This window comes from Phyllostomus discolor, chromosome 2, assembly GCF_004126475.2.
Source record: "Phyllostomus discolor isolate MPI-MPIP mPhyDis1 chromosome 2, mPhyDis1.pri.v3, whole genome shotgun sequence".
Taxonomy (NCBI): domain Eukaryota; kingdom Metazoa; phylum Chordata; class Mammalia; order Chiroptera; family Phyllostomidae; genus Phyllostomus; species Phyllostomus discolor.
This window is the reverse complement of record NC_040904.2, coordinates 110,011,358-110,039,328: the sequence shown is the minus strand read 5'-3', so window position 1 is coordinate 110,039,328 and position 27,971 is coordinate 110,011,358. Positions and strand designations below refer to the sequence as shown.

At 42.3% G+C, this 27,971-nt stretch overlaps 1 protein-coding gene and 1 pseudogene across 3 annotated transcripts in view; both read right to left on the bottom strand.

The window, feature by feature from the left end:
- Positions 1–27,971, bottom strand: part of ATP8A2 (ATPase phospholipid transporting 8A2) — a 572,378-nt gene that overhangs the window by 211,943 nt on the left and 332,464 nt on the right. For all 3 annotated transcript variants that reach the window (XM_036018338.1, XM_036018340.1, XM_036018339.1), the window contains exon 26: positions 2,717–2,900. In XM_036018338.1, the coding sequence (XP_035874231.1) occupies positions 2,717–2,900 (184 nt within the window). The remainder of the gene's footprint in view (positions 1–2,716; positions 2,901–27,971) is intronic.
- LOC114491183 lies at positions 16,921–17,019 on the bottom strand (annotated as a pseudogene).

Sequence of the window (27,971 nt, the reverse complement as noted above, 5' to 3'; positions counted from 1 at the left end):
AAGATACAATATTTTTAAAAACTACATTATTTTCAAGAAGGAACCACATGATACTTTCCATTAGCACTAAAGAAGAGGACTCAATCTGATGTGGCATCACCTTTCAATGAGTTCTTTCAAAAGATCAGGGTGAGGCAGGTCCCTCACCTGCCTGCGTATTCCAAAAGCTAAATGGCGCTTCAAAATGGCAGGAGTTGGTGCACATGGAAAAATAAAACTGCCCATAAAGGCTCATTAAGTTTTCCCAAGGGGAATGGGGAATCATAAAATAACTAGCTAGACAAATAAAAAGGAAGTCTGTATTCGACCCGGACCCCCGATGTTACACTTCAATGGGCACGGAGAACATCTGCTGTACTCATCCCAAACGCCTCGACGTTAGTGCTACAATGATTTGTTTTCAGAAAAAAAACCATCCTAAATCAAAATGCTGTTTTCATGAGGTCGTTCAGGAAACATTAGGAAGGTAGGGGCGGGAGCGATTCTCTCCCGAGAACAGGCTGCTGAGGGCTCCCGCAGCCGGCACAGGCTGCCCACGGGCACGGCAGCCGATGAGGGGACGGTGTCCACCTCGGGAGCTGCCCCGTGGACAAAAGCACAGGCTCCTGGAAAGAAGTAGATCCTGAACTTTGCCTACTTCATAATTTTTCCCCGGACAACTCTTTAAGCTAAATCTTCTTCTTCAGTATATAGTCCTTCAGGGTACTTTCTCAAAAACCCAATCAAAATGGAAACAGCCACATTAAAATAAACAGATACAGACAAGCTGTTAACTTAAACTAAAGACATTTATCATTTCACTAGGGCAAAGAAATTCATCAAACTGTGACTTTTCCCTCTCAGTGACTATAGAGGGAGCACACTGTTGGGTGGAGAGGCTGTAAGGCGGGGAAGAACGCTGCCCTAACGTAACGAGGCCTCTGCCTTATTATGAACAGGACCATGGAGAGGAGAAATGAAGAACCACGGACATGGGGGCCATTCATCAGTTGGGTGACTATTATGCTAGAGGGGTGAGAAAACCCCTAAACAGAGACATAAAGCCCTGCTCCCCTCTCTGTCTTTCTTTGATGCTTTTAATTTGAAGATACCAGTTGGTCCAGACTCCACATCCTATTAGTATGCAGTTTCAATAAAGCAGGTCATGGAATCACCCTTCCCTAGACATTTTAAAGAAAAAGACAGACAAATATTTGCCTAGAACTCCTAGGAAACCTCTAAAGATCCCTCCCAGCCATATGATGCTATAAGTCAAGTATTTAATAATGCTGGGGTGTATAACATCCACGCTTGCTGACAGACTACAGGAAGTGTGAGTCCCCCAGGCCTTGGTGTAGTTGACTCAGGAAAGCAAACAGGCAGGTGTGCAGGGCTGGTCCCCAAGGTCACATGCAGATCTGGTGTTCTCTGGCCCTGGATGCTTGGACCTGAGGCAGGTCACCTGAAAGAGCCCCAGTTTTCCCACCTGTAAAATCAGAATTCCTTCTACCTACTTTGAGCAATTATCTTGAGGATTTATTTGAAATCAACAAAAGAACAAGATTGATTTCATGCACTTTTCAGAGTCATGAGGATTTGTAATTCCTCTCCAGGTTTGCAGAACCATGAGCTGGGAGGGAATCCGAGAGGTGATCTAGTGCAGAGCCCTCCTTTGGGGAGGTGGAGCCCCAAAGCTGCAGAGGACCAGCCTGTAACCCTGGGGTGACTGGAAGCTCTTTCTTGTTTTATATGTAGCCCCTGACTTGAGCATGAAGAGAGAAAAAGCCATTATTACTAATTTTGTTCATATGATTAAGATTAACACATTCTCCAAAAGACTAAACACTGGAGAAAGGAACTCTAGTTAATCTGCAAACAAGCAGCGTTTAATCAAAACATACCACAATCAGGAGACAGGAAGAAACATTCTGTGTTCATTGCCATGTGTCGATTTTCTGTACAATCATTCAGGTCAGATGGCCTAGATATGTGCCCTAGGGGTCAGGAGGTTGGCTGACTCTTCACTTTTTGGCTATCGTTAAGGAGTAGACATTTCTTTCATCCTTAGGCCACCTGTGCAGTAACTACTTTCATCAGGGCCTCTCCCGGGGACGTTCCATCCAGAGAGGGATGGGATGAACTTGGCCTAAGTGTGGGAGGCTCTTCACTTCTTACCCTGGGGTACTTAGGGCCCCAAACTAGCTCATGCTCTCAGCAATTCACCTCACAGCAGTGGTCCTGGGCAGTGCCCTGGTCACAGCTACAGGGAGAATGACAGACGTGAGTTACTGCTTCCCCTCATCTTAAACGCCCAGTGACAGAATGTTCTAGCACCTCTGAAAGAAGGGAGATGCCCCCATGGGAACTACAGAGTGGGTGTCATGAGCACAGTGTTCTTTGGCACAAGGCAGTGGAAGGAAAAGCACTCACGGCAGATGTATGAGTTGCAGGTTGTAGAGATTATTATTAGGAGGAGCAGAAACCTATCTGTCAGGAAAGATATCTTGCCTGGATGACAGAAAGCTTGGACAACCCCCAACTAGCCAGAAGAAACCTGACTGGCAGGACAGGGCCTACAAACTGTACAAGACCAAGACTACAAAGACATTCAAACACACTAGTGGTTTCACCTAGGTGTCAACCTCAAAGCGGGTGGCAGAATTCTTAGGGCTGGACTGACGGGCCAGCTGACACCACTGTGCACGGGATGGAGCAGCTGGTCAACCGCGCCTCTGACCTGTGCGATGGCATAATCCGAGTTGTTTGTCGCCTGCATGCCTTCATTCCCACTGATTCCCACACCCACGTGGGCCGTCTGGATCATCCCGACGTCATTGGCACCGTCCCCGATGGCAAGGGTGATGGCCTTTACCTGCTTCTTAACCACCTCCACTATCTCAGACTTCTGCAGAGGAGACACTCTGTAAGAGAAGGAGAAACTATGACTGTATTGATCTTTCCAGAGGAAACAGCTGTAATCTACATTTAGCTGCATGAAAAGGGCAGTCACTGGACAATGTCCAAATTCAATACACACGTTTTATGTTCGTGTGCAAAGAAGGTTTCAAAAAACAGTAGCTTATGGCTTTCAACTATTTGCCAACTTCACAGATGAAATACACAGCTCAAAACAAATTTAAAACACAGCCCATTTATGCTCAGTGGGAGTCACACGTGCAAACTCCCCAAGGACACATGTGCCCTCCTGGAAGATACAGGCAGTTAAGCTGGCTACAGTGGTCTTAGGAGGTGCCTTCCCAGCAAATCAGAAAACTCACGCAGACCCTGTTTCTGTTTTGCTGTGCATCATTCACAGCCTGGGGCTGGCGAGGGGGATTCCCATAAAATCTGCCTTCACAAAAGGGAAAGTAAGTTGGCAGAGCTTGCGAATGCAGAAAGAGGACTACAGTAAGAGGAAAGAAGAAAGACTTCTCCAACTCCACCCCAGAGATAGAGGCAGAGTTTGAAGGGCAGCCAAGGCAGAGGATTTAAGAAGGGGACTCACAGGGGCCAACAGTCTACTAAAGGCTGAACTGCAGCAGCAGAGCCCAAAGGGGAAGACACAGCAGCCTCTGCCTAAGAGCAGTTGTTCTCACAAGGACCCGAGAAGGTGGGCTAATGCTCACAAGCCCTCATATCATCTGGGAAGAAGACCCCATACAAATCTGTCCTGTCTGAAGCACAGCAACATTGATTACATGAAGTATTTGTTCTGAGTGTAAGTTCAGACAGCACAATAATGTGATAAAACTACAAGTACCTCAGGACTAACTTATTTTTATTTTAAATTCTGAATTGGTAAGCTGATTTGGGAAAATTACTGAATCACTATAACACACACACACAGGGTAAAAGACCTCTTTGGGTTTCCCAGAGGACCAGCCGCAACCACACGTGGACTGGGCTTAAAAGCCAGAATAGACACTCGAAGACCTTCCCAGGAGAAATATGAGCTCTCATATGGCCAACCCACAAAAATGCTCGTTTCCAAAAGAAAACTTAAATTTTAGCAACTCTGGAAAGAAAAGTGGCGAAACAGCAAACTAAATTTAAAATACAGGTACTCTGAAAGCTGTTGCTTAGTTACAAAGAAATAAAAATTAGCAAGTTAAAAAAAACAGAATCTAAGTATTGAAAGGGCTTTAGCAGCCATATTGTGTGATGTAATACCTCTTTTCTCATTTTCACAGGGGTTTTCAATAACGAGACTTTACAGCCTCCTGGGGTAGTTGTAACCACAAAAAAAGTATTATTATTACTTTTTTTATTGTTAATACGTATACTTAAAAAGTACGAATTCTGCCCTCTGGGCCACATTTTCAAATATTAAGAAGGTGGAAATATAAAGACACCTATTACATCTCTCCTCCCAAAGCTCAGTTTCTGCTGGCTAAACAGTCTCAGGTCCTCCAACCACGATTTAAGAGGCATGCTTCAGAATTTAAAAATAGCTCCCAAGTATGAGCTTCTAGACAGCTGAGAGCAGAACAGAACAGAGTCACCAGCTCCCTGGTAGCAGATGCTATGCTGACCCTGATGTACCCTAAAATGAAATTACTGGAAGCTTTACTATTGCTTATTACTGAGCTTCCTGTCAACTAAACATAAGCAACTTTAACACACAGGGACATAAGCTGTATTTATTCCTTCTAAGTCTGAGCCACTGCCCCTCAGAGCCAAGGGCTGATCTTTACATTCCTCTCTCTCTCTCTCATTAAATTTCTGATTGGCAGATAGGCAGACACAGCCCACAATTCCAATTTTCTATGCAAATGTGGTTTCTCATTTTATTACTGAGCTCCAAAGAAGCAGAGATCAAATACTATATGGAGAAAATGACCTAGGATTTGAAGTTGAAGAACTGAGCATGACTTTTATATGGGTCCATATAAACTATGTCAACAGGGAGAACAATTTTATCAGTCCTTGTCTTTTCATCAATGAAATGGGGAAAATGAGAACCACCTACTTCATGAGATGGTTGTGGCATATTTATATTTATGTGAAACCATTCTGCTTACTAGCAAACATGAAACAAATGTTATCTCCTACCCGACCTGCAAAACCTCGGCTGTTGGGAATAAAAAATGGACACACCTGAGAACTGCATATTGTCTGACCCATGGTTCCCAAAGTGTGTGTAGGTAGGTATTCTGGGGAACTATAGGGGGAAATTACACATTTTCAAGTTAATACAGCAACATCTCTCAGGTAATGGTACATAGTAGTGGCTCTAAGTAGCCCCTAGTCTCAACAGCAGATCACGCTGCATTCCTTTGCATGATAAATCTCTGTGGACCTGAACATCCACATCTGCTGTGACAAAAAGCACATGCACTGTGAATGAATCAGTGCAGCCCAGGAAATGAGGGAGGCACTGTCCACTCTTACTCCAAGCTTGTTAAGTTGCACAGTGTTCAGCAGGTGCACCCTACCATGTGATCAGTAAGTGATTATGATCTTTTGAGAATAAAAGAAAATAAGTATTATTTCTTTCATTTAAGTGTATTAGTGTTTCAAATGTCTGCTAAGTTGTTAGGACATAAATACTCCCAAAATTGTTTGATCTTGCCCACTTAATAGTTAGAAACTGTTCTGTTTCACTTTTGTTCTGGGGGTTTTGCAAAGGAATTACAGACACATTGCAGTACTAGGAATCCAGAAAATCTGGAAACCTCTGTGTTAATCACTTCTCTCTGTGGTTAATCACTCTTTAAGTACAATTATTCATCCACTAAAGTGGAACTTTACCTCATGGTACCATCATTGAATCTCCAACTCTTCTTCTGCATCCATGAAACTATCACAAGAGAACATGGGGCAGCAAAGAGCCAGCCTGAGGCTGTGACTCCTTGAGATTCTTCTACCTGCCACCCAAGTAATCAAGCAGTCTGGCTTCTTCACCAGCACACCCGGAGCGGCCTGGAGGGAAAGGGAACCTCGGGAGCAGGAGAGCCTGTGTGCAGGAAGCTCGGCCACATGGACACCATGCCGTGGGAAGTTCAGAGGGCTGTGGTGGTGGAAGAGGGAAGTTGCCAAATAAATTCAAGGCTTTCTTTGAAGTTAAAGTTGTTGCTTTTATGTTAGGGGGTTAGCAATAAGCCAGCCGATGCGTGAGACAAGTGGCAAGTCAAATACACTCACTACGTTTGCCACTCTGGGATTTGGATCTCAGGAAAGTCAAGTGATCAACCTGATGACTTAAGGAAAAATCTTTGAAAGTCCAACAGCTGCCTTCTCCCAAAAAGCAAAAATAAAGAGAAGGCCTGACCGGGTGTATAAAGTAAGTCATATATCCCTGTGTTTTGGAAGCATGAAATTCTCATCAAGAATTTCTTACGCCCTCAACTATGATGCCTTGAGAACACAGGATTCGAGCACACGCTAGGGGTTCACAACTGAGGTTGAACAGCTAACTCCACAGAAATGAAGAGGCACCTCACACACTATTTCAGGATGCCAAGTTACCACAAACACGAACCAGCTCTTTCAAAATCTTAATTTGTGACCTGAATCCCATGCCACATGTAACAAGTATTCCAAGCACATAATATACATTCAAATCATAAAATAGGATTTCCGTCCACATCTGAGCCAAGTGCTTTGGATATTTCTATACCAGATTTTGGTGAATTACAACTAGAAATATAAATTCAAAGATCTTTAATCAGTTGGAAAGGTATTCTACCCACTTTTCTTTTGGCTAACACAACAGAGCCTAAAATAAAAAATAAGTTTTCCATCTGAGACTTTCAAACAAAAATCCAGTATTCTGGAGTATCTCATTTATAAGATATGTGTCCCCAAATTTTAAAGGTCGCTTTCTTTTTAAAAAAGATTTTATTTATTTTTAGAGTGAGGGGAAGGGAAGGAGAATGAGTGGGACAGAAACATCGACCGTTTGCCTCTTGCACGCCCTGGGGACCTGGCCCGCATGCAACACAGGCATGTGCCCTGACCAGGAATCAAACCTGAGAAATTTTGGTTTGCAGGATGACATCCAGCCCACTAAGCCACACCAATCAGGGCTAAAAGTCACTTTCTAAAGGTATCTCAAGTATAACACCAAAGGATAACCACTGGTAATAACTGCTTTCACAGGATTAATAATCATGCATTAATTTATCTGATTTACAAAAGCCCTGGCCTCAAGATGAGTTTTTAAATTCTGACCTTGCAATATCATTTGAATACACTTAAGTCCATTCCCCTTTCAGGGCTCAGCTGCCGCATTTGTCAGAGAGGGGCTGGGCCTCCAATACTGACGAGTAAACTGAGTTCACCCAAGCCAGGGGGGTTAAAGGAACTCTGCTCAGGCAGCAGCACCCAAGAAAATTTCAACCAGAACCACAGCTCTTTCTAATTAACCAGAGTCACCAGATATTTTCACTAATTGGACTTCAAAACTTCTTTATTCCAAATAGACAGTCCTCATAACTAATGAAGAGATTTGAAGACCAGTGACCTAGATCACTGAGTCGAAGATTTTCAATGAGCATCTGAATCATCTAGAGAGATTGTAAAGTTACAGATTCTGATTCAGGAAGTCTGGGAGGGGCCAGAAAAGGCACATTTTTTAAAACTATTTTTATTGTTGTCACTCTTATAGACGTCCCCAATTTTGCCCCTTTGCTCACCTTTACCCAGCCCTGCTCTCCCTTCCCTCTGGCCATCGCCACACCATTACCTGTGCTTTAACAAGCTCTGGGCGGTGCCGTGCGGCTTGTCCATGGGCCCTCGGGTAGCCGGCAATGGCCCAGACAAGATCGCAAGTTCTCTCCGGTTGAAACGTTTTGATCAGCTAAGCTTACATTTCCATAACACAAAACCTTTCACAGAGTGACATTCAATAACTACTTAGCAGAAGCGCTGAATTTTGTCCCTTTCTTTCAAGCTTTGCACAACCTTAGGTTCTTCTTTGCTTTTAAATCCAAACTATGAAGTACAAATTTAGGTTGGATTTTCATTTAAGACAGTCCTCCAGCCTGTGTATCTTGCATAAGAGGGTGAGAAGAGAAAGTACTAACCAGAACAAGATACCCAGTATTCCATAAGTTTTTTTTAGATGATGCGGAAATACATGATTTCATTTGTGAAAGTTTCAATCTTCCTGTTAACCAAAAGCTAATAGCCTCCTGAAAGATTGCCTTTGATTAAAAGACTTTGATATAACATAGTACACCTTATTTCTTATAGCAGTCATTGATCCAAAATGCTCAAAGAATTCTAGCACCTTAAAAATTCTCATGGAGAGTCTGTAGATATACAAACCCGTAATACATGAGTCTAAAACCCAGAAACAAACTATCCCATGTATCTGTCTCATGAGGGCACCACTGGCCAACAATGGCCGTTCTGACTCTCGTGCTCTTTCTTCAGGCGCAGGCAGTGTGGTGGCGCAGGGCCCGCAGTCCAGGCCTTCTGGTCAGCCATCCCTTCTGAAAGTCCTGGGTCTGCGCTCTGACCCTCAGTAAATGTGTGACTCTCTCAAATTTAATCTCATGTCCCAGTTTTGGGGGCCTCTCACTGGAGGCCCAAGCTCCAAAGGCAGATAACTTTGGCAGCTTGGGATGGTCCCTGGAGCACAGGGGCAGACATGAGGCTGCAGGGCAGGGGTGGCAGGACGAATGAGAGTGAGTCCAGGTGAGCCCAGCAGGTGGCTGAGACTAGCTTCTGTGTAGGCACAAAGAAGTGAAATTTAAACTCGATCACTCAACAGGTCTAAAGCAGACTTTGGTGCTCCATCATTACAAAAACTTACACATGGAGGAGCTATATTATATACACGAGGAAGCCACCCAGGTAATGCCTCAGAAAGATGCAACAACGGCAGAAGCTGTTCTGGTTTTATTGCAAGGGAGACAGGGCCTGAGGAGAGGCAGCCTCGTAAGGGTGGGGGCACCAGTAGGACGGACACATTCTGAAAAGCAGGCCGAGTGCTGCAGAGAAAGTGCAGCCTGCCAGCTAAGAGGTCTGAGAGCGCAGCTGCACATCCCTCATCCCGTGAGAAACACACTCAGGGATGAGTGTTTCTGGCTTTGCCAGCTTTGGCCGTGAAGGTCTTATCCCATCCCAGCTTTTCCTCTAGAGATTAAAGTGTTATGAAGACCATCCTGTGGAAGCATTTCTTTCCATATAAAAAATTGGGTTTTCTGCAAAGTCACTTTTCTTTCCCTAATCTCATCAGCAGCCTCATAATAGAGCAGACAGGATGACGAACCACAAGAGAGACAACATGGACTACAGACATTTCAAAAACTGATCCAAAGTTATTTAATAGATTTATTTATTTCTACAAACTCTATTTTTTTCAATGTGATCAATTATATCCCTATGTAGAATATGTTTGTCTCTCTTCTTTCTCCTTCCATGCCGTTCCTATCCATCCCCTTCTTCACCAGACCCTAAATGCTAACCCAGTGGCTGTTCAATACATGGTGACTAACCACCAAAACGGTGATCCTAAGACTAAATTATGTCTCTAAGCCTAATTATAAATAATGGGAAAAATGTAATTCCACTTAAACAAAAATACATTTCCTTCCATATCAACAACAGACCTAGAAGCACACTGCTGGTGTGTAACTGTGAAAGCCTGCTTCTACTCACAGATGGAGAGAAGGAGAGTGACACAAAAATGACTGGACACCTCTGTGAGCTCTAAATTTATCATCTGTGCAAAACAGTAAAAAGGGCCCCACTTTTCCTGTGAGCTAGAGATGGACACTGCAAATTTCCAGATCAAACGTGCCAGTGGTCTTGACTCTTTTCTAGTAATATCCTTAAAAACATTATAGGGTTTTTGTGACAGTTCTTAGCGATGCAGAGCTGGCAGCTATCTTTGGCCTCACGTAGGGCTCTCCTGGAAAGAGCTAACATGTAAGCCTGGTCTTTTTATTTCCCATGGCTCTTTGATCATAATGCTTTGACTATTACAAGCCTAGAACTAGCCCTTGTGTATCATCTTGCATAAGCACTTTGAGGGGTTAACAGACACTGGCTTACCAAGTCTTTACAAATGGTCTCAGGGATGTCAGGTGATGCAAATATTCCAACCAAGTCTTTATATTAAAGCACCTCATCATGTACTTGCTCTTTGCACAATGGTTTAAGTCTAAAAATCACATTCTTTCATAATCTCAAATACCTCAGCACCTTTGTACTATTAATGACTATTCAACACAGTGCCTAGTAGAATCAGCATTTAACTTGCTGATTAAATACAATAATGGACCTATATCTCATTATCAGTGGTAAAAATGTGCATGAAATGATCATGAACCCTCATATGACCTTGTGAAAATACAAGCCCATATGCCACAGGATTTCTTGGGCAACTAATCTAAGTGCCCAGATATACCAATGGCATTCCTTATTTTGGTAAAATGAAACATACATGCTTTGATAACATTCTCTGTATTTTACCAGTATCAGTCATAAGGTCGTCTCCCTTTGACAACACAGAAGGTCAGACAAGGTCAGATGCGAGCTGCTGACATGGGAGGTGAAGTCGGTGCTGTGAGGCGGGAAGCAGGCAGCTGTGCCATGATCTGGTTACACACCTTGGTGGTGCAATTCTAGGATCACTGTATGTGTATATATTTGGGCCTATATTAAATTCAAGTCACAGAAAGCTTAAATTTTTCATGGCATCTTATTAGTACAAAGATATTATTGTACTATTTTTTGCCAGTTGTTTTAAAGATTTTATTATCCTTTTGTAGTCAAAAAGCTGTACAGAAAATAATCTCTGTGATATCTCTCACACCTACCTCTGAGTAGTAAATTATTAACCAAGACTTTCATAGGCCAACAAAGATTCTTTCTGTTGGGACTAAATTATACTTATTTTTTTCCTTTTTATCCAATTTTATTCTTCTTCCGAACAATGTGAAAACTATCCAGATGAGTGGTGCCATGCCAGCACTGAGAAAAACACAACCCATCAGTGTGCCAGGGCGGCATCTGCCCTCTCTTCTGAAGCCCTGCTTCTGTCTTCCTGTCATCTCGCATCATATGGTCGTCAGTACCTGTCCATTTAAAAAAGAAAGGATACCGGGATGGCCCCATAGGTGTTTAACTGTTGAAATCACAAGGGGACCCAGAATAAGGGCCTCACACTTGGGATTCAGTGCTCTGTAGTTGCTGTTTTGGAATTCACAGTAATTGTATATTTGAACTCATGTTTGTAATTGAAGTTATAGGGGTGACATTGTTTAATACAATTATATAGGTTTCAGGTGTACAATTCTATAATACATCATCTGTATATTGTATTGTGTGTTCACCATCCCAAGTCAAGTCTCCCTCCTTCACCGTTTATCCCCCTCTACCCTCTTCTACCTCACCCACTCCCTTTCTCCCTGGTGATCACCATACTGTGCTCTGTCTATGATGGGTTATTTCTTAATGATTTCACTTTTTTCACCCATGGTATAGGTATTCATTTTTTCAAAAATACTAGGGTTAAATGTGTCCACATTCCATAATACACTCTTTAGGTATGACTCAACTTTCAAAAACAGCATCTGAGTTCCCCTTCACACCTACCACAGCAGGGAGGGGGAGCAGAAGGGGGAGGAAGCGAGAGAGAAGATAAGGGAGAGGGAGACAGAGAGGGAGGGAGAGGGAGAGAGAGAGGGAGAGGAAAAGAGAGAGGAAGGAAGGGATGGCAGGCTATAATCAAGAAAGAACATGAGAACTTCTGAAAAATGCTATTTATATAAATTTGCCACTATAACAACTTACTACAATTACTACTAATAATTTTCTTCCTGTTTAAAAGGTTCATTTAACTCATTCAATATCTACTAATAATATAAATCTTGAAGAGGCCACTAACTGTTACACTGGTAGTGTCACACACACAGCACAAAAATTGGTCTTGATTCTCTTTTTAGTATTAACCTTGAAAAACAATCTTGTCCATGTCTTAATTAAAGTATTCTGTACTTTCTTTCACCTTGAATATACAACCCAGAGCTTAAATGTAAATAATTCTAAAACAGATATGCTTATAATCTGAAGTCGCTCTTATATGGCCTCTAAATCTTGATTTTAAACTCTAAACATTTCCTCAACAAATGAACATTTTAAAGGGAAGGAACCTTAACAAGTAATTTGGGGATGAGATAGTATATTTATTACCGATCTTAATTACACATGACTGGTGGCCGCCTTCGCCATCCTGTGAGTGTTCTCTCCAGTCTAGGAGGCTGGGATCAACCATTGTGCAGTTGTGAGTCGAGAGGGAACTTGATATTCTTTATTAGCTGAACAACAACCTTATAACCTGATCCTGTGCTGTGGCTATAAATGCTGCCTGTGCAGCTGAGGCTTTGAGAGTCGCTTTCAGAAAAAGGGAGGACACCCTGTCTGCTCCAGATCAGTTTACTCCGCAGCCAAGAAAGGGCCCACTTTGAAATGAGTATACCCTGCTTGGAGCTTCAGAATTTATGCATCTGTACTTGTGTCCATGACAATTTTATCACATGTCCAGGAAACAGAGCAATCAAAGTAGCACTCAAACAGGAGCACAGCTTCTGAAAACCTAACATCTCCACTAAATGATGTAGAATATATTAAGATCTGGGCCACCGCATGTTATGTCAAAATTTAATAGGTTGTATGTTGTGAATTACATGCAGTTTTATATTCACTAAAATCAACTGGTTATAGTCTGTTTCTTTCTGTACTAGGCTGAAAAGAATGGAGCAATCCAGGAAGGCTGGGATTTAAATAAAAGATATTAGATCCTTCTGTTCCCAGACTGAAACAGGGATTAGAGTAACACATTTAAATACCTTAATGTTTTTAGCACAAAAAGCATTAATTTGATACTCTGTTTCCTTCAAATGCTTTATTAAGGTCACCAAGACCCTCTCAGGAGTGTCTGCCTTCCTTGAAGTTAACATACATTTATTGTTCTCCACTGCAAATTTCACTAGTATTTCAAAACAGCGTGCCTGGCCTCTGCTGTGGGGAAGGTGGGAATAGGAAACAGAACCAAGAGGAAAGCTGAGAAGTGCTGGAGTTTCGACATTTCAGAGCAAGCTTATGGCTCCTTCAGGACCAGGCATCATGAGCTCATGCACCACTGAAAATTGATGACGACCAAGGTGATTTTAATTAGACCTGCCCTTTACCTGTCACCTGTGCCTGGAACAAAGTTCATCTGATAGCCAATCCAATAAGTAAGCCAACCATAACTACTTGTTCTCTGGAAAAACTAGGGCAGCCTGTGCCCTGCCACCTCCAGCCCAGTCCCCATCTTCCCACGCAAGGGGAGCCATAGGGGCGGCAGCCGTGCCTGCACTGCGAGGGCACACCGGGGAGCTGGTTCAGAGAGTAATGCAGCTCCTTTCCCTTTCCCCTTCCCTTTCCCCTTTCCTTTCCTTTCCCTTTCCTTTCTCTTTCCCCTTCCCTTTCCCTTCCCTTTCCCTTTCCCTTCCGTTTCCCTTCCCTATCCCCTTCCCTTTCCTTTCCCCTTCCCTTTCCCCTTCCCTTCCCTTTCCCTTTCCCCTCCCTTTCCCCTTCCCTTCCCTTTCCCTTTCCCCTCCCTTTCCCCTTCCCTTTCCCTTCCTCTTCCCTTTCCTTTCCCCCTTCCCTTTCCTTTTCCCCTTCCTTTCCCCTTCCCTTTCCCTTTCTCCTTCCCTTTCCCCTTCCCCTTCCCCTCCCCTTTTCCTTTCCCCTTCCCTCTCCCCTACCTTTCCCTTCCCTTTCCTTTCTGTTCCCTTTCCCTTCCCTTCCCTTTCCCTTCCTCTTCCCTTTCCCTTTCTCCTTCCCTTTCCCTTCCCTTCCCTTTCCCCTTCCCCTTCCTTTTCCCTTTCTCCTTCCCTTCCTCTTCCTTTTCCCCTCCCTTTCCCTTCCCTTTCCCTTCCCTTTCCCTTCCCTTTCCTTTCCCTTTCCCCTTCCATTTCCCTTTCATTTCCCTTCCTCTTCCCTTTCCCTTCCCTTCCCTTCCCTTTCCTTTCCATTCCCCTTCCATTTCCCTTTCGTTTCCCTTCCTCTTCCCTTTCCCTTCCCTTCCCTTCCCTTTCCTTTCCCCTTCCCCTTCCCTTTCCCTTTCCCCTTCCCTTTCCCTCCCCTTTCCCTTTCCCCTTCCTTTTCCCTTCCTTTTCCCTTTCCCTTCCCTTCCTTCCCTTTCCTTTCCTTTCCTTTTCCCTTTCCCCTTCCCTTTTCCCTCCCCTTTCCCTTTCCCCTTCCATTTACCTTCCCTTTCCCTTCCTTTTCCCTTTTCCTTCCCATTACCTTCCTTTTCCCTTTCCCTTCCTTTTCCCTTTCCCTTTCCCCTTCCCTTTCCCTCCCCTTTCTCCTTCCCTTTCTCTTCCCTTCCATTCCCCTTCCCTTTCCCCTTCCCTTTCCCTCCCCTTTCCTTTTCCCCTTCCCTTTCCCCTCCCTTTCCCTTCCTTTTCCCTTTCCCTTCCCTTCCCTTCCCTTTCCCCTTCCCTTCCTTTCCCTTCCCTTTCCTTTCCGTTCCCCTTCCCTTTCCCCTTCCCTTTCCCTCCCCTTTCCTTTTCCCCTTCCCTTTCCCCTCCCTTTCCCTTCCTTTTCCCTTTCCCTTCCTTTCCCTTCCCTTCCCTTTCCTTTCCCCTTCCCTTTCCCCTCCCTTTCCCTTTCCCTTCCCTTTCCCCTTCCCCTTCCCCTTCCCCTTTCCTTTCCTTTCCTTTCCTTTCCTTTCTTTCTTAATTTGAAAGTGGAATTTGTTGGGTGGGAATGGAGTTAAGTTAGACAAAGCTCTTTCTTCCAAGTCGTACACACCCCTTCTCAAACCCAGAGCTTGTGTTTAATGAGCCATACATCTTGATCTCAGTAGCAGGAAGTGATAATGCTGCTTTAATTACCAAATTTCTAAAACTGTTTAAACAAAGAGGTACATCTGTACAAACCCACAGAATGTACAACTCTGAGAACCAGCCCTATGTAAACTGTGGACTCCAGGCGATGATGAGCCAGCTCAGGTTCCCCAGCCTCAGCAAATGTGCCCCTCTGGTGGGGACGCTGATGATGGGTGGTAGGGGGGGGCTCTGAACGTGTGCCGACAACTCAGGTGGGGGTATGCGGGAAATCTCCATACCTCCCCCTCAGCTTTGCTGTGAACCTAAAAACTGTTTTAAAAATTAGTCTATTTTGGGAAAGAAAAGAAGCAGCCACATTCTAGCATCCTCAAAATAGAACGTGAAAATGACACCTAATGATTTTATATGTCTGCTGAAGTCCTAGAGAGTGACGGAGGAAGGCTGCCAGACATCAGGCGAAAGGGGTAGGAGGTCCCCGTGGTGGGGGGACACAGTGGTCCAGGCACAGTGGTCAACCACATGATGGTCTGCATACAGAGGCTGCACGAGCCCCATGACACTGTGCACCTGCAGGTTAGATAAACTGTAGCCGCCAGTCCAACGGTAGTCAAGCTAATCTACCGAAAAGCAGAATTTGTAACTTGCTCCTCTGATTAAGACCATCATTGAACAAATCTGCTCTGAAAGGAAATTAGCTGTATACTTCTGTCTCCATAGCTAGGCTATGAGCTGTCTGGTCTTAGGGATTCGTTTTACTCATCTTTACATTCCATAGCACCAAACACAGTAAGTAACAAACATGTTACTTAAGAAACAGAGGGAAGGTGCTCAGGAGCACACACAGCAGGGACTCCTAGCTTTATGCAGAGGCTTTTATTTCTCATTCTGTAACAATGGAGAAAGTGAGAAAGGCCTAGTAATTAGATCCGGCCTGTGGCTAAAAATGGGAGTCATCCACCAAATTCAGGGTCAACTGACGGAATGTGACAGGGACGGCTAAAGCAGTGTCACAGCAAGCAAAGTTTCAGTGGACATGGTCTCTCTCTCTCTCTCACACACACACACACACACACAATAGTATCTCATTAATTGAATTGTTATACACTAAAGGTAGAATCTGAAGAAGTGGTATCTTTGGTGTTATAATTTTTTTCAAGCAATGTAACAAAAATACCCTATCACTCACTTATATCAGAGTGACCCAGTTTCCAGGTAAAGTGACAAGTGCGTGCCAGACCTTCATCCGGGTTCCAGTGGTATGAAGGTGAGAAAAGCATGCACTGTGTGTGTGCAGTGAAACCACAGAAATGGTTTTTCTTTGTCTTTTTTTAAATTACTTTATTGTTGCTCAATTACAGTTGTCTGCATTTTTCCCCACCCCTCCCCCCACCCCCCCCCAACCCACCTCCCTTCCTTGCTTCCACCCTCCCCCTTGGTTTTGTCTGTGTGTCCTTTATAGTAGTTCCCGAAAACCCTTCTCCCCACTGTCCCCCCCCCCCGCCCACTACTGTTAGATTGTTCTTAATTTCAATGTCTCTGATTATATTTTGTTTGCTTTTTTCTTTTGTTGATTATGTTCCAGTTAAAAGTGAGATCATATGGTACTCTAACGTGCCCGATCTCATCTGATCTTGGAAGCTAAGCAGGGTCGGGCTTGGTCAGTACTTGGATGGGAGATTTTTCTCTTTTTATCAAATGACCAACGCCCAGAGTTTACAAGATAGAACCAGATGCTGTGACCTGGGGTCCAAAGTGATAATAACTGATGTGGGGAAGCCTTTAGGGTCCTATGGGTTGCTAAGAAAATTTTACTCTTCCTCCAACAGTTTCCCTCTGCCATCTCTTTGAGAGTCCATTCGTTTCCCTCTAAGTTTTTGGTGTGCTCACTGTTAAAGCTGTACATAAGGGAGAAACTAACTCAGATGATGACCATGTGTGAACATGAACAAGAAGGAACTGTGGGGAATGCTTCCAGGGTGAGGAATCAAGGGATGCTTCAAGGCAGGTGGGGCATGACTGGGTCCCTGCCTCTATTTACCCAGATGTAGTACTTTCCTGGCTATGTTTTTTTCCTTCTCTGTGACCAAAAATGACAATTCCAATGTTCCTTAAACTCTAAAATTATCCTGCTTTTTCAAAAAAGAAAAATACGGAATGCTTCGCACATTTGCAGGTCATCCTTGGGCAGGTGCCACGCTGATCTTCTCTGCGTTGTTCCAATTTTAGTACACGCCCAAGGGACTATTAAAACTATACTTTTTAAGTTGAATGAAAAAAATGTGAGACATTATATAATAATAATAATCTTGGAGCAGCAGCAAGTGCTACTTTAGCCCATGCTATTTCTTCATCAGTACCTGGACAAAGTGCTTCCCATGCACTGGCTAATTTAATCCTCACTGCAACTCTGAGAAACCCATGTCATTCTGACCACCTCAGAAAGGTCGACACTATGTGCCAAAGGCCATAAAAACCTAACATGCGACCAAGACAGTACCTAAACGCACGTGTCTCGGTCCGGTGTCTGCATGCTCACCCAGCTGGTACACTCTTGGCAACTGTGGAAGCAGCCATTTGGACGCTGTGCTCAGCAACAGGGCCAGGCCACACTGGGGACAGCACACGTGCTAGAGAGCTTCTACTCAACACGGTCAGAACCCAGGAAGGTTGCGTTATCCCCCATTCTCAGCTTTCTGCTTGGAATTTGGGGATGTCACCACTGCCGTCTGCCTCACAAGAGAGCCATGAAGACCAAATATATTGCACAGGTGGACAAGCATTTTGAAAGACAGGATAGAAAAAAATCATATCTCAGTTTCCACCTGACTCTTCGACCAAGCGCCAAGCACCATGTATCACGTGTCCACGGAGGTTCCATCTAGGCTCTGAGCTAGTCCTGGCAGAAATATTCTTCCCCCATAAATCGCTGGCCTTAGGATATTTAGCATGAAGATGGGATGAAAACCAGCAGAGAGGAAAATTTTGGCTGGTGTGTCCCTGTTTGCATTCGTCATCTCTTAGAGTCCTGTACTGAATTGTTTCCATGTGTAATTTTATATAGAAATTTTCCATGTGTATTTCTTTATATGCTAACCCATTAAATTATATAATATATTCACAATAATATTCAAGTACATTGAATATGAATACATATAAACACAGACATGGTTGCAAGTTCTTTCAGGGTAAAGATTATGTCTTCAGTTTCTAATTGTCCATACGTCTGATATGGCACTTGGTATACAATGGTATTGCTAATCGTGCCTATGTGAGACGCAGTACAGAAACAACGGTAGCAGTTCTGATATGTACTACGAGGGAAATGGCATGCGTGGAAGTTGGAAGTAGGGAGCAAATGAGGAACAAAGAAAGAACTTTGGAATGATTAAAATTGTACAATTAACTCAATGTATCCTCACACCCTAAAATGATGTCCGCTGTTCCCTGGAATAAATTACAAACACATGAAACACATACAACCATTGCGAGCATGGTCCTCACCTCAGGCAATGTCAGACATGGAGGACTGATGCTTGTCAGTCATACGCTGCAAATGGGTTTTCTTCTTACTTTCATCTCCAAAAGTAAAACAGAATAGCCAACACTCCAGTTAGGGTCCCATCAATACAAGTGAAAATCTATCATTAGTTTCACTCTTTCTAAAGCAAATGGAGAGAAACTGATATAAAAAAATTTCAAGCCTGCCTAACTATGTAAAATGACACCAGAGAAGCCAAAAATAGAATTACCCACTGCAAGAGTTAACCATTTTCAGTGAACCTAAAATAGTCCTAATGAAATCTGTAATTATTTTCTTACATCATAATCTATTGCTATTGCAAATGAAAAAAAAAAGAATCTAAAAAGTACTTCATCTCTGAAATGATGACAAAAAAATACAAAGAGAAATTAAATTACAAGTTGAATTTGTTCTTTATATTTGATCCAAACAATTTTAAGAGCTAAGACCTGTCTGCCTCCTTCTGACATTGGACAATTCTCCAGGACGTTTACTTCCGTGGGGCTTTATTTGAATACAAACCTCAAGGTAGAGTTCTTCTAAAATTGAAGGCATTAATTTTTATTCAAAGGACAAGGTTTTCCAGCATTATTGAAAAGACAGTTCTGATTGCTTTCCAAGAAGCTAGCTGAAGCCCATTAAGTCATAGTATTAAAAACTCAGAAAAAAAAATCAGTTAGGTTTTTTTCCATTCAAAATGTCTAAAAGTCGAAGTTTTCCTAAGAAGCAAACAGAAGGCCATTGCTCCCAGGAAAGATAAAGGTGATGGGCCTGGGCAGCCAGCATGGTAATGAGCCCCTTCTGTCTGACTTGCCCACTGACATTCCTGCGCCGCAGCAAAGCAGCTGCCAGGGCCTGGGAGTTTAATAGGCACATATAGTCGTTGTCAGTTTTTATTGCACATTTTGGGACTCTTTATCAGCATATTATGTAGTTTAGGTCATTAGTAGAACAAAGAAACTATATTAAGCAATCCAACTCTGCAGATTGCAGCAAACTCGTCAACCAATATAAATGTGTGGGGCAATTAAATTAGATGTGGAGAGATAGCCTAATGCCTCTGAGGTGCTACAGCGATAAGACGGGGCTATCAATCCTGACTGAGTCAAGTGGTATCTGCAGTGCGCCTAACAGCTCTTGGAATAAGTCACACAGACATGGTGCTAAGTGAAAGGGGAGGAGACCAACTTCTTTTCAAGTCCTTGAGTGAATGAAGGAGAGAAAAATATACACGAGTGTTGGCTTAATGTACTTCAAGGGTAATTAGGAAATAGCCATTTTCTATTTCTTCCAGATGCTATATGAACTAAGGACAGACTTCTCCTTAACTCCAGGGGCTAAGTTTTGACACAGGTGGCATTTCTCTTTTGCATGCACACCCACTCACTAAGCACCAGGGAAAAGGAGCTCTTCATGCAGGCAAAGAGATGCTTCATCCCGGAACACTGCCTCCCGACCTTCTTGGGGCTGCCAGTTCTCATGAGCACAGGTCTCCAAGAGAGAGGCTGGGAGATGGCATCACAGGCATGAAGAGGTCATCCCTCTCTGTCACCCCATGAAAACCATCACCGAGTTACTCTTTCATGTAACCCCAGTGCTTACCTCCATGCCCGGCACATGGTTGGCTCTGAGCTAATATTTGTGGACTGACCTACTGCACTAGAATGAGCCTCCAAACCTACAGCTGCACATTGCTCTAGTCTGGAAAGAAGGCAGAGTAATGTATTCATTAAAGGGAAGGGGAAGTGAATAACCACACAACCCAGAGTGTCTGGCCAACATTCATGTGAACCAGCACTGAGCTGGGCGCTGAATAATCCAGCAATGGTTTTGTAAATGTATGGAGGTCAAGACTAAGGGGCTGCTGTGGGACCACACACCGTGACTGCTATCACTCAGTCTGTGGGCTCCCAGTGTGCATCAGCCAGGTCTGTCTGAGGTTCCCTATCCCAGGTTTACCTGCTGTTTTAGCTGATACAGTGTTCTTGTATGTGCAGTCGGGCTAGTATTTCTCTGAATAGTGGAGTCCCAAGTTCACTACATTATCTGAGCTGGTCTGTCCCTTCTCTTAAGGCCCAGCTTGGTAAAGACTACCATGGGAGAGTCCAGAGACCCCACAGTGACCCAGACCCTGTCCCTGTCCCCAGTTATCCACTCTCCAGTGAGTCAGACCTGAGTGGTTTACACACACCTCCAGCCAGGTGGGAGGTGAAGACTGCCAGAACCTAACAGTTCAGCCAGAGATGCAGTGGAGAGTGTTGAGTAAAGAGAAGAAGACTTAGAGGGAAAAATCACAGAAGCCTTTCTCTTAGTTAGTTCTGACAGAATGGACCGAGAAGGTGGGCTACACAGACAGAAGAACAATTCAGGTAAAGGGAACAGTTTGAACGGATTTGGCAAAGACTAAAGGGACTAAAAATACATAATCCCAGTGTGTGAGTAAGCAGGCACCCTAATATACTGCCGATGGATATATACAACTACACATAACTTCTGAACAGTCGCTTCACTCCAGGAATTTAGGCTACAAAAGTAAATGGATAAGCAGACAAGGTCACAGGCATCACACACAGTCCTCAGAGGACTGTTCATAGTCTCACACCACTGAGAGTGCTGTAGACCTAAAATGTGCCTGCCGGAATATGGACAGGCAAGACGACACGCAGAGAGAACGCTTGGGAAGAAACACTTTAGAAAGTGGTTATCTCTGAAGAGAATGGAGTTAGGTATATTATTCCTTCACTTTGCTCTCTCAGTCTCACATCATGAGTGTGTATAACTTTTGTAATGAAAGAGCAAATAAGTTCTTAAGAACAAAAGCTCCATTAAATATCCTTCGAGGCCTTGCTCAATTCTATACTCCTTTTTAAAAGCTTTTATGGCTACCTTTGCTGTACATTGTAGCCATCTAAATCATACTACATTATACGATATTTATACTCTCATATATTGGATTGGCCCAAAAGTTCATCTGTTTTTTTTCCGTAAGACAGCTCTAGTAGCACTTAGTTGTTTTTAACATCATTTGAAAAAAAATTTGTTAGATTGCATTGTGACAGCTGTCATATCACTGTGCATTTAAAAAAATATCAAAATTGGTGAATTTTTGTGTAGCCATTTTAATATTGAAGATGGAAGAAAATATGCATTTCTGGCATATTATACTTTATCATTTCAAGAAAGGTAAAAATGCAAAAAAAGGATTGTGTATTGTATGGAGAAGGGACTGTGACCCTTGCAGACAACAGTGTGGCTGCCAGCTCGCTGTCACCCTGGTGGTTAAGCTACGACATCTGGCAGGTCTGGTGTATCTGGATGTGACCCAACAGTAAGTGGAGGAGTGTCTGTATAGTGTGTTGCAGTAGTGAAAACAAACAAACAAAGAAACAAAAAACTCACTTCGATTTTAAACCTTGGACAAATGAAACAAGAAATTATCATGCTTTAAAATGGAAAACGTAGTAGTAACTACGTCACTTTACTGAACTATCAACATAATCCCAAAAAAGATTTCTATTTTTTCCCAAGCAACTCTTCCAAAATAGAAATTTTACATATACAAATAGAAGGAGCTCTTTATATAACATAAACGTAGACATCAATGATTAGAAACTACAGGGACAATGTTATAGTTATCTTAAATAATTTATTCTTCTCAACAGTAACCAGAAAATATTGTTTTAATTTCCTCTTCACTTTTAAAGAAAATGTGAATAAACACAATGGGTTTGCTGCCTTCCACTCCTCTGACTTACTGCAGGCTTGCTTTGCTCATAGGCCAACATGCCCACTGCCCTCTTTCCTAAATTCCTCAGTGTCCCCTGCAGAAATAAGCCTAAGGTTAGGAGATCACCATTCAAGAGGCTTCCTGGTCAAGCTTTTAGATGTGACAGGTATGTCTGCTACCCTGATTGTGCTAATGGTTTCACAGTGTTTGCATATGTCCAAACTCATCGAATTGTACATACTAATAATTGTGTGCAGGTTTTATGTGTCAATTATACCTTAAAATATATAATAGTCTATTGTTTGTTCATTTATTTTGTTTCTTAGGTTCCACATATAAATGAAATCATATGGTATTTGTCTTTCTCCAGTTGACTGACTTTATTTAGCTTAATACTCTCTAAGTCCATCCATGCTGTCACATATGATAAATTTCATTCTTTTTCACAGCTGAGTAATAGTCCATTGTAAAAGATGCACTACATCTTCTTTATCCACTCATCTATCAATGAACACTGAGGCTGCCTCCGTGTCTTGGCTGTTGTAAATAATGCTGCAATAATACTATCTGTGGTGTCAGATGGGCACTAAACTTACCAGATGATCACTCCATAAATCTCTGATCACTACATTGTACACTGGAAACTAATATAATGTTACATGTCAGCTGCAATGGAAATAATTAGTTTTAAAAAAATATACGAGTCTGGTTTATTCCACACACATTTCTGCTGTCCTACTTTTTTTTTCCTGACAAAATCTTCTCTTCCAAACCCCCAGCTTCCTGTCTCCCCTCAGCTGCTTTCTAGTCCATTCTGAAAACCAAATGTCACCTCTTCCTTAGAGGGTCTCCTCTCGTGCTTCTCCCCAACCCAGGCCCTCCTTCCAAACCTTCCTTCCATGCCACCGGCCTAACACGGTCCTCCTCTCCCTCCGTACCTCCACCATCCCTGGTAAACCTCCCTCAGAATACTGAAATGACCAGTTATGTGTCTGTGTTCTTTGTGGGACCTACTCCTGGAAGGCAAGGACTATTTTCTGTTGCATCCTCAGTGCCTAGCACAGTGCTTGGCACAAACAGTGCCCAAGATAATAAGCGTCAACTTCAATCTAATGGAAGAAAAATGAACAAACCTAAGGACGCACAATTTCATGTTAATAAAAACTATTCTTATAACTTACATCCCAATTTGAGTTATAACTTCATTGTCCCTTAAGGACAAACTCTGGTTACTATACATATTTCAGCTTTCAGATTTTATAAAAATGTTCGCATAGAACCAAACTGGGCTCCCTTCTTTTGATCTCCATGTCCTACTATTGAAATCCTATGGGATGTATATATGCAGAGATGGGGGTAGGGGTGGTTCTTCGCAAACACTGAAAACATTAAAATCAAGAGGAGGAAAAGAATTTGGAAAGGCTATAACCCAAACCAGAATAACTGCTAACACAAACAGGCCCCTTCCCGAACGTAAGCGGCCACAAGTAATGGCTCACCTCAAAGTGGCCGCAGTGATACTGTTTACCCTCCATTTGGGGCTTAAAAGCATTTTAGCTGATGAACAGGCCCTGGAGCAGAAACATCTCAACTCCTGCTAGCGCCCAGCAGAGCAGTAACTTCTTTTGATTAATTTCCCAGCACTGAAAGCACAGAAAGAGATCAAACCAGGCTCTGTCCTGAACGATTAAACAAGCCGGCGGTGCCTCCGGGACGGTGTGTCGGCATGAAAGCTGGATGGGGTCGAATGCAAAAGCAACAAATATCTTAGATTGATTAATGCTTATAGGATTTTTTCCCCTTAAATGTCATAACACTTCATTCAATGGTCAAACCAAAGAGTTCATGTAACATTTAAAATAGAAAAAAGTTCCAAAAGCTTAAGAAAATTCAGATGTGTAGGGAGGAGAAAAATCAGGTCAGTTCTAAAGCACCTTCCAAACAGTCTGCCAGCACTGACTGGTTTGCCGAAAGATCTTCAACCTGGAATAGCACAAGGAAAAGCTTATCACCTCCTTTCATCGAAAAATAGTTTGTCTGTTTCTTTATTTTTCTTCATTGAAATTATTTAGCCCACTCACAATGTTCAATACTGTCTGTATACACTACCTTGGAAACATGGAGCTAAACAAATACATCTCTACTTAGTTTTTTTTTAAATTGAAGTTTAAATCAAACCGATTCCCAAATCTGAATGAACTACATGTAAATATTAGTAAATAACAGATTTTCTGAATGATTAGCTCAATCTGTTTTTTAAAACCCAGTGAATCTCTTTGTAAAAAAAAGCAACACTAATTTATATACTTCTAAAAAAGATCTGAACAAAGGCAGCTAAAATTACCAGCTTAATGAAAAGTCAGATTTTGCTTATTTTATAACCCAAGGAACATTTCTTAGGTAATTCAATAGTATTCTCACAGATGTACTGGTGTGTTTTGGGGGCTGCTCACTACTACTCTTTCCTAATCTGTAAAATAGGGATGATGAAGCCTTGGAGGATTTTAAGATTAAATGAAATAGTGTACATAAAACATAAACTTAAAACTCTGCCATATTCCATCCCTCCCCAGACACTCTAGAGGTCTAAATTAGACAACCGCCGAACCCTCCCTTTGCTAACATGCATCCCCCTCACGGGTGCTTCACCTCCTCTGCTTCTGCACAGATCTCACTGTATCTTAGGAGGTCCCTCGCTTGCAGCCCTAAGGGCAGAGACTGTTCTGCAAGGTTGTCTGGTATGTGGAAGACATTATGATACCCTCTACTACTTCTGCCAAAAAAATGAAAATGGAATCCTTTTATATTTTTAAACTATCATGTGGAAAGACCACAAAAATTTGGGAATGCAAAACTGAAAATCAACTCTTCCACTGACCTTCCCACATTCTGTCCTCTGATAAAGATATATGAGCCCAAAGAGCATGGGCATACAGGCATGTTTTCTTGCTCCAGCACTCTGGCTTAGTCAGGCTCTGATCCCCTATTACTACTAATGGATAAAACCAAGGGGTTGTAGATGAGCTGGCTATAAGTTTCTACTAACCCCTTTTCTGATTTCTTATGTGTGTGCAGAGAGATAGAAATATGCTATGCTAAAACTTTCAAAGATGGTGACGTCTGTCCTTCCTCATTAAAAAACAATTTAAGAACTCTTGGGTGAGGTCAGGAAATGCAAGGAGGAAGGGTCTCATTTTACAGAGAATGCAGGGGAGCTGAGCAGAGTGAACAGGATCCTCACTGGGCTCCAGGGCTCTGCCAAATGGACTTAAATGCATCTTATCTGAGAGGGCCGGGTCACAGGCGTATTTTGAAAGAACAGGCAGATAAGTTGATGATACCACAAAGTCTCGAGTATAATAAAATTTAAAAATACCTATGAATTATTCCACCCTGAGTTTGAGTTTGGCTGTAAGACTAAAGCTGTCACTCTGATCTGTTCATACACAGTATAGTCTTTAAAATGCACTTCTCCTTAAATAGTCTTCGGTTAGAATTGTTAGATCTTGAACTGTTGAGGGAATGCTTTGCTGTCTTCTTGTTGAGCAAACACATGTCTGTCTGTCCAGGGGGGGAACTGTGCTAGTAAACCTTCCTGTCAGTACTGATCACCACACCTCCAATGAGTGATCAGGGAACATAACAGACTTGACCTGGGTTCATTTTTTTCTAACTATAATGCAGCTTCACAAATATTTGAGCACCTATAATATACATAGTGACCTCAAATATTTTTCTACAAAAAGAGACCATTTCATGTACAAAAAAGACCATTTAAAGTCCCTCCAAGTTCCAATTCAAATTCTTTTAACAACTTCACTCAAAGGAACTTTATTTTCTTGTGTGTTAAAGTCACCCTTCTCACTTCCCCAAGTTAAAGAACCAATGAGATATCCGTGCTATGCCAGCCATCCTGCTTTGAGTTCATGTCGGCGTACAAATTCCTACAGACAGCCAGAACACTCTACACATGCCTTTCTTGTCCTCACTGGAGTTTTTATTTGTTTTTAAGTGTTTGGTGTTGACTTGACTTTATCATTAGTTCATTGAGAATGCCATTGAGAATGTCATTGAGAATGCCAATTTCATTCAGCGTGAAAAATGATTAATATGAATTACATTATCTAGATTTTTAACTCTTTTCTGAAAAGCGTTATTTGCAGTGGGGATCTCTTTGGTATTGAATAGCATTTTGGCAAAGGCTCACTGCAGAAAAATAAGGTATCTGGAGTATGGTGAGAACAGCAGAGGTACAAACACAGAGACCGGGTTTAGTCAGCCTCACGCTCAGCATTCTGTCAGAGCTGGGGGACCTATTCCCGCACCACTTCTCTTTTACTAAATATCCTTTTGGGCACCAAAAACTACTGCATTCCTAGGAAACTTGAATAGTGGATGAAACTGAGGTGTATTTGTTAGTTGCTTACCAATACTCTTTTTTTTAATTTAAATTTTTTTATTGTTGTTCAATTACAGTTTTCTGTATTTTCTCCCTACCCCTCCAAATAATAATACTCTTTTTTAAAGCAATAAAAGTTCTACTTGAATTAAAGATTAATAGTGGCACTTATTTCATTCATGAAATATTACTGTCATTTCTTCAATACTGCCCTATCTTTGTATCAACAATATCTTAGCTAAATGCATATTTACTCTCCATGTAAACACTCCAGCGTGTCCCCAATCACCAGGAAAATTCCATGCTCAGCCACAGAGCACAGATGGACTCCAAACAAGCCAAAGAAACATTTTCAGTCCTCATGAGATAATCCTGAAAATGATATCAAGTCCAATGCAAGCATCTCATGTCCACTTTTTGGAACCAAAACAAGATATAAATAAAGTTAATTGTACAGCTGACTTTAAATTTTAGGTTGGGTCCCCTGTCACCAAGCATGCCTCTTCCCATTGACAGCAATTGGCTTGCAGCACAATGCACATGGCTTGTCATATTACCTCCAGGAAACAAGTGGGAGGGTGAATCATACACCGTCAGCACTCCCACCTGATCCCTAAAACTCCAAAGCCAAGTCAGAAGAGGTGGGTCCACTCTAGTGTCAATCATAACACATCCAAAATCACTGAAATTTTCTCAAAAGGTGTTCATTTCCCCCTCCCCTCTGGATTTTTTGAGATATAATTGACACCCAACAATATGTAAGTGTAAGGTATGCACTGTGTTGATTTGAAATACATATTTTGCAAAATAACCACCATAGCGTTAGCTAACACCTGCATCACATCAAATAATTAGCAACTCCTTTTCTGTGGAAAAGAACATTTAAGATCTCTTTTAGCAACTTCAAGGATATAATACAATATTATTCACTATGATCACTACATTGTACTTCCAGAACCTTTTCACCTTCTAACTGCACGTTAGTGCTCTCTGACCTGTCTCCCAGCCCCTGGTAACCACCATTCTAGTCTTTGTTGCTATGAGTTTGGCTTTTTTAGATTCCACATATAAGATGTATCATACAGTGTTTGTCCTTCTCTGACTTACACTTTTGCTTTTATTTATATGTAGGCCATGAGACCACATCCTCTGATAATATATCTAAGGTCGTATCCTCTGAAAATGCAACCTGTGTCAAATTAGCAATGTTAAGAAAACTCCAGTATTTCTCTCTGGATGAAATCACTTTAATTTCACAGCATGCTGTGTAACAAGCTATTTTTTGCTTGTTTGTTTGTTTGTTTGTTTGTTTGTTTACAAATACTATCTGAAACAGGTTACTCTCACCACTGCAGCTTTGAGATTTCTAACCAATGTTACATAATAAGGACATAGCTGAACTAGGATCCATAGTGCCTTCTTGACTCTCAAACTAATTACCAGCCCATATTAACTCCTAATTATTAATATCACTGGTGTAACTGAAATGAACTCACAATCTCAAAATATAGAACCATGTGGATAAAAAATAACTACTCCCCTTCCCCA